General features: G+C 43.4%; 1 protein-coding gene and 1 long non-coding RNA gene across 7 annotated transcripts; both read right to left on the reverse strand.

The window, feature by feature from the left end:
- Nucleotides 1–964: 964 nt before the first annotated feature.
- LOC136355439 (uncharacterized) lies at nucleotides 965–3,478 on the reverse strand. 2 transcript variants are annotated; one of them, XR_010739692.1, is made up of 3 exons: nucleotides 3,277–3,478; nucleotides 2,432–2,624; nucleotides 965–1,322 (listed from the first exon to the last, which is right to left on the reverse strand). It is a non-coding gene; the product is annotated as an uncharacterized lncRNA (long non-coding RNA). The 2 variants fall into 2 exon arrangements; XR_010739691.1 differs by lacking the exon at nucleotides 3,277–3,478 and having other exon boundaries at nucleotides 2,432–3,162.
- A 1,207-nt stretch (nucleotides 3,479–4,685) lies between these two features.
- On the reverse strand, nucleotides 4,686–6,995 carry LOC4329226 (SNAP25 homologous protein SNAP32-like). 5 transcript variants are annotated; one of them, XM_066307124.1, is made up of 7 exons: nucleotides 6,891–6,995; nucleotides 6,740–6,779; nucleotides 6,158–6,630; nucleotides 5,818–5,911; nucleotides 5,554–5,681; nucleotides 5,382–5,479; nucleotides 4,686–5,011 (listed from the first exon to the last, which is right to left on the reverse strand). In XM_066307124.1, the coding sequence occupies exons 3-7, from the start codon at nucleotides 6,587–6,589 to the stop codon at nucleotides 4,912–4,914; spliced, it is 852 nt and encodes a 283-aa protein (XP_066163221.1). In that variant the 5' UTR covers nucleotides 6,590–6,630; nucleotides 6,740–6,779; nucleotides 6,891–6,995; the 3' UTR covers nucleotides 4,686–4,911. The 5 variants fall into 5 exon arrangements, with proteins under 5 accessions (XP_066163221.1, XP_066163220.1, XP_015622819.1 ...); XM_066307123.1 differs by having other exon boundaries at nucleotides 6,158–6,646; XM_015767333.3 differs by having other exon boundaries at nucleotides 6,158–6,646; nucleotides 6,778–6,995.
- Between the last annotated feature and the right edge of the window lie 417 nt (nucleotides 6,996–7,412).

Here is a 7,412-nt window from a genome sequence, read left to right on the forward strand (position 1 = left end):
GCCACCCTAACAAGAACCAAGACCGATAGGATTGTCGAAGTCATCATGATGATGACCGTCGAGAACGGCGAGATCGGGACGACAATGGTCGAGGTCAACGACGAGATAACGATGATCGACGATGGCAGGAGTCGAATTCTCCAGCCTCCCGTCGATATCATCAACAAGGACGCCGATCCAGGTGCAACGCTCCATATCCGAGCGGCCCTTCGTCATCATCATCTTCATCGTCCTCATCATCAGCTAGACCACCTAGAAGACAGCATGGACACCGACCGCGTATCGTACCGGGAGGAGGATGCAGAGCATTCACACCCACAGTACGAGAAGTACGGTGGCCTGAGAAATTCCGACCAGGAGCAATAGAGAAGTATGATGGAAGCATAGACCTCAAGGAGTTCCTTCATGTCTATTCTACAGTTCTCTATGCTGCTGGGGCAGACGACAACGCACTGGCAAATTACTTACCAACTGCGTTAAAAGGATCAGCCCGATCATGGCTGGTTCATCTTCCTCCTCGCTCGATTTCTTCATGGGAAGACTTGTGGCAGCAGTTCGTCGCTAACTTCCAGGGAACGTACAAACGCCATGCAATCGAGGACGACCTACTTGCCTTAACTCAGAACCCCGGTGAATCCTTGAGGGACTATATTTGGCGCTTCAACGAATGCCGAAATACGATCCTCGAAATCATCGATGCTTCTGTGATACGTGCGTTCAAATCAGGCGTCCGAGGTTGCTACACTACCTAGGAGCTGGCGACATGATGAATCACCTCTGCACGCAAGTTATTCGAGATCGTTGATAGGTGCGCTCACACAGATGATGCCTTAAGACGAAAAGATAAAGGGAAGACAGGCGAGGAGAAGAAAACAATGAACAAAGAAGCGCCAGAGTCTAGCAAAAAGAGAAGCCGTAAGAGCGGGAAGCGCAAGGCAACAAAAGAGGTTCTAGAACATATACCTAATTAAGATGGACTTCATCAGCTAATTAAAAGAAATATAATAAAGTATACGGCACCTTTGTCTAATCCTGATCTTAATTGTTACTTATCAATTTAATTAGTAGACCTGCTTCCTCATAACATAAACAAGATACAGATCATTCAAGTCGGCAGCTCCACGTGCATAGAGCCAACCTGAATTAATTAACTTATTCTTCTTCTTGACCACAATATCAGCAGCATCAAAATATGTTTGCTGACACCATGGAAAAACACCAGCAGCTAGCCCTTTTGATCCCTCGCTCTTGCCATTTTTCATGACTGAAGTACAGGAACCAACCTAATATTCATTAAACTGTCGGTTGTAATATTTGTGTCCCTGCATGCGAATCAGCTATAGGTGAAATATTTAGGGTAGACATGGTCTCATCACACAAATTGTACAAAATAATTGATGACACACAGAATTCCAAGCCTTCCTATTCCAAAAGGAAGGAAGAGGTTCCCATTGAAGAAAACGTACCGACTAGCAGGGTACGAATTTGTAACGTCCCGCCTCTTCTAGGCCGGGCCCTTCCTGACCGGTCACCCATCCCTAAATTACTCCAAGCCAAGCATGCTTAACTTTAGAGTTCTTTAGAAATCGGCTTTCGAAAAAGAAGTTGCAACTTGTTATATGAGTATTCTAATAATTCTATTAAGCCTTAGATCGGAATGTTACATAATTGCCCCTTGATAATACAACAAACATGTGACTAGAACAATGCCTAAGCCTAACCTATAAGTAAAGGATACTTTAATTTCCAGTACAGCTAGAGCAAAATATGGACACCGTTAGCAAAGCAGCCCCCATCCACAAAAGATTTTCTTAAAGAAATTATTTCCGGACTATTAACACATTCAAAACTATGCAAAATTAGAATATTCACATACCTCTCTCAGAGAGAGAGATAGTTAAGACCAGGGTTCACGATTCCGACGAAAACCGATCGAATTCCACGAAATTTCGAGGTTTCGACGAGGCTGCAGAAGCCGGATTTCGATGAGTTTCATCCAAATTTAAATTTGAATTGATAAAAAAGAAAAAAATTAAATAAAATCTTATAAATAGTATGATATTCATCAAACCTATTGGGATATAATTTTTTTTAATAAATTGATGTATTCCATATATTTACTAAAATTTATAGTAGGAAAGAAAAGAATAAAGAATTAAAAAAGGAAAAAAAAATTAGTTTACCTCTTTTTCTAGTTACCAATTGAAATTTTGATGATTTCGCTCAGAATTTCGCCAAAGCCGACCGGTTTTCGCGAGCTTAGGTAAACTCAGGGAATTTGTATTCAAAATTTGGTTTATGAAATTTGTTCGAAATCTACCGGCATTCCACCGAATTTCGCGAAAACCATTGTTCCGCCAGAGCCCGAAACATAAGGCCATCTCGGAATCGTAAACCCTGGTTAAGATAAACGGGATAAATGGGAACTTACCGCGCAGTGGTGGATGGCATCTGGGTCACCACCGGAGTCGACAGCGATGCGTTCCAGCTCCAGGACTGGCGCCAGTGTCCACATCATTATCCCGTCCACCTTAGCCTCCCGCGCTGTAGCCTTCCACAAGAACCTTTGGTTGCGGCGGCCATTGGGAGTGGGAGGACCGTGTGTTGGGACTGAACCAAAACACCTAGAATGTGCAAAGTACAATTCACTAACCGGCAAACATATTTCACACAATCAACCCATCATCTTGCCATGAACTTTGAGGATAGTTTCAACTAGCAAATCAACAATGCAATAACAATAAACACATACACACAAGATATGGTGATTTACGTGGAAAAACCTCCTCGATGTGAGGAGTAAAAAACTACGGGACCAACGGTCCACTCCAAGCTTCCACTATAATCAACAATGGGTACAATTGGAGTCTTCTCTAGAACATCTAGAGGCACATCTCAATAGCAACTACAACATCAAGTTACACACTTGGCATCATCAACATCAACCATCAAAGCTAACAAGAGGTATATCAACAAACAAGCAGAGAAATGGCAGATTTTGTCCTCTTCGGTTCTCAGCTGAGATCTCTCAAACCACAGATGCAAATTGATGAAACATGGCAGAAATGATGGTCTATGAGTCCCTTCCAAGCTATCCAAAAAACAGCTTAATCGGACACCGTTTGACCCCTCAAACTGACACTTTACTAATTGTTGCACAATCTGTAATTTCAGTAACTCGAGTTGATAAACCACTACTCAAATCCGGTGCTCTACTCAAACATTTCTCATCCAAACTGGCCAGATTAAAGTGCTCAAAGTGAGGAACAAACTCACCAAGTTTGGTGCCAATCCAACCACGTTTGAGCCTCTAATCGCTGACTTGATAAAGATCGGGTAAGAGCCCCGAGCTGAACAAGCTGGACTTCTTCCTCTCCCTCTCTTGTGTTTGTTGGTTATTTCTTCGATCAAAGGCTACTGCTCTCTCTCCCTCCAATGGAGGCTAGGGTTTTTCTTCCTACCACAAGGATAAGGCAATATCAACCATTGATCAAGGCATGAATCAATGGCTCACAATTATTAGGCATTTTTACTGCAATGGGCTGAGAACAAAAGGTACATGTGGAGTGAATTTAGCCCAACACCGTGGAGAGGAATCAGAGGGAGGAGCACAGGCGGTTACGTTGCCCGGAGCGGTGAGCACGGACCACGGAGAGGTTGGAGTGGCGCGGTGCGGTGGCCCGTGAAGAGTATCCTCTGCCTTCACACCGTGAAGGCACCAGCATGCAGTCAAGTAATATCAACCGTCCAAGCCAATCCAACGGCTCATCAAGGACTGTGTACCATTTAACTCACGCTCAACTACATTTTTACTTCAATGGTTATATGGGTTTTGTTTCTTTGACAAAATTTTGTTGGTGCAGTAATCAAGGGCCGTGCTATCACAAAAAACGCCGAGGTACAAAATACCATTGCTTTCAATAAGCAAAAGGCAAAAGTACGGCGTCAAAGCTATTTTTCGCACAAATTTTTATATGAGACCCAAATCTGGTTGAATACTTAGGCCATTCCCAACCTAAAACACTATACATAATTTCCATAAACTCCACATCATCAAGAAACTAGTACTAAACACTACTCTTCCAATGCAAACACCACTGTTCCATACTTAAATTTAATACTACTTATCTCACATGATATCTTAGATGTTGTGTAGAAACCATGTCTCATGTAAAACATGGTTTCCTTCTCTTTTCTCATTTATTCACTTGTCATATCATTTTTTCATTCTAGGTGGCAGCTTATTTAATGCTATGGACACCATCCTAGTCATTGGGTTGGAAATGACCTTAGGCTGCGTTCGGGAGGAGGGGTTGTGATACCCTCCTCCCCGGCACGCAAAATGGAACATGTATTATTACATGATTAATTAAGTATTAGCTAATTTTTTTAAAAAAAATGGATTAATTTGATTATTTTAAGCAACTTTCGTATAGAAACTTTTTGCAAAAAATGCACCGTTTAGCAGTTTGAAAAGCGTACGTGCGGAAAACAAGGATGAGGGGCTAGGAACTTGAAGGAAAGAACAGAGCTTAGGAGAACCCATCACATGACATCGCATCCTAGCGGCTAGCGGCTTCCCACCGACGAGTTAGTGATTATGGTTATATCGATTATGAGAGGCTTGGCAGATTGCTAATTTTATTGATGCTAACGCGATTTGAAACAATTGCGAACGATCCAAATTCCAAAACAATGGCACAAAGCATTACTGGCTAATGGCTATAGCAGTATATACAGATACATTATACCCTGACATATCCAGGACCAACCATTCACCGTACTGATCAAAATCTGATGCACAGAATCATCAGAACCAATGGCCCACAAAACAATTAATTATCCTCCACAAGACTAAGGGTAAAAGGGATGGAAGGACTCCTGTCCTGTGATGAGATTATATTCTGCAGTTTATTTTCCAAGCAGACGGCGTGCCCGAGTGTTTGCTCCCTTGATCCTGAAGTTCAGTTCGTCGTAGTCCTTCTCTGAATCTCCCAAAGCCTTTGTTTGTCTGAATCCAATCAACAGACAAAAAGACATATCACATGATGATTTTTATTGGTTGGACTGTTAAAGCAACAATACTCATCAGATTTAAATATAATTATGCAAAGTGTTCCAGATTAGATATTAGGAAGTAATTTGCCGCTTGAATTTGAAGGTACTTTGGCCAAACTTTTTACTCCTTTTTAGTTCGTTCAGCATGAAGAAGTGAAAATTTTTAAAGAATGGACTAAACATAAACTGGCAGTTAGTACAAACTATAAAAGTACGCTGGAATTAGAGCACAAAAAAGGGATTCCACATAACAATACGCCAATCTCAGAAAAAACAAGTGTGTATTAGTTTTTATGAACTAAAGTGAAAAATGTGGCATTCACCTGTCAATCTCAGTGCCCATGTCAACCGCCATGCCTTTCAGCTCGGTCAATATGTTACTTAGATCAGATAGGCCATCATCCTGCTTTGCCTTCTCCATCTGAGCAACACAACAAGATAATCAGAATACACACACTTAGCAAATCAATCACCATATATGTCTTAGCGCATTACCTCCACTTTCTGGAGGGCTGAAGTTGGCTCGGAATGGAATTGGCGTGCATTCGATTGAGGTGGGTGATCCGATAGTCCCAGTTTGTGCCTTTGTTCCAAATGGCTGCCCTTCCGAATGAAGGAATCATCTGCATACAAGTAATTCCATCCTTCCAGTTAGTTACACAGAGAACATAACTGATAAGTGATACCACATAGTACAAGCTTTCCCTGTCAGCAACTGTTGTTGCAGTCTACTATTTCAAGACTAGAGTTGGAGATTACCTCTAGTTAGCATAGGCCCCCTGATTTCTCCATTCTTTTTTGGCTTCCACTTTTTGGAAAATATACCCCCAAGATCACCCAGCAGCTTCTCGCTCTGAAAAGGTGCGAAGAATTCCCTTTAGCCATTATTACCACATAATACAGTAAATTTGGAGTTGGCAATTAATTTCTGAAGTGTGACACGAAGTTTGTTTCAGTTTTCGTGGACTTATTAAGGATGGAATTCTGAAGGAAACAGGCCAATTTTGGTGGGGACTTGTTACGCCACTATGTGATCAAACAGAATTAATCAGGCTTCTGAGTAATCACATAGTATTAGTTATTAGTTTGTGTTAGTTACCCTGGAGAGATCCTGGTCGATGTCGAGGGTCATCATGTGCGTGCGCGTGATCTGCTGGCCCTGCTGGTGTATGGTGACGAGGCTCTTGGACGCGGTATCCCTCATCTCCTCGGCGATGCGGACGCAGCCCTGCACCCGCTGAGTGGTCTCCTCCGCCTTGTACGCCGCGTAGCCCTCCAGCTCCTGCACCGACTGGGCCTCCACGCCGCCGGTGTCGCGGAAGTCGTTCCTGTACCGGCTCCTCGCCGCCGCCGACGAGGCGGAGAAGCCATCCCCGCCGCCGAAGAGGGAGCCCCGCTGGTCGGCCGGAGGAGGCACGGAGGAGGCCCTCGCCGGTCTCTGCTCCCTCCCGCCATCGTCGGAGTCGGAGTCGAAGGGGTTGCTGCTCCGCGACGGCTTCTTGGATGCGAAGAACGATCTCCTCCCGCTCATCTCGAAAACTCCTTGGGTCAGATTCCGCAGCAAGCAAGTTTCTGCGCACAAATGAAACTGAATTGGGCAAAGATCATCCCCCGTGCCAACTTGCCAAGAATACACACACCAAATCCCGATTCCTTATAAATTCCAGTAACCAAGATCGACCTTAACTATCAAGAAGGTCCAGAAATAACTGCGCGTACCTCTGCGGACAGATCGGAAGAATTAGTAGTAGGCAAGAAGAACAAGGAAGAGCAGCACATAGCAAGAGGATATATAACAGTAGAAAGCAAGGGCGGATGGTAAAAGCGAGGACTTGGTCGCGCGAAGGCAGAACCGCAATCGCGTGCGTTGCCTCTGGACCGCTGACCCTGTCCTCCTGCTCCTCCTACTCCCTTCCTGGCTTCTTCGGCGGTAGAGTGCGGGGCGGGGAGCCAGGGACACGCGCTTCTAGTTGGAAACAGGAAAAACCGTCGAGATTAAGAAAGAATATAAATTGGCGACAGCGATGGGGATGGTGGCTTTACGCGCAGGGACTGCTACATCTCTATGTGAAGGCAGCGAAATCTTAACTACTCCATCCGTTTTATACGTAAGACTTTCTAACACTACTTAATATATCCGTGCTAAACGCTACGGTGTAATTCATTTAAAATTTTATGTTAGTAATTTTTTTTGTTAGCATAAAGACGTGAATATAAACTCAAATAACAATATGAATATGATATGATATAGATATCAAATTAATGGTTTCACCATGTAAAACAAGATAACAATTGTTGGTCATCTTGTTAACGTCTACTTTTAAGATATACATGGAACAACTACTAAAATTTGC

This window comes from Oryza sativa, chromosome 2 (genome assembly GCF_034140825.1).
Source record: "Oryza sativa Japonica Group chromosome 2, ASM3414082v1".
Lineage (NCBI taxonomy): Eukaryota > Viridiplantae > Streptophyta > Magnoliopsida > Poales > Poaceae > Oryza > Oryza sativa.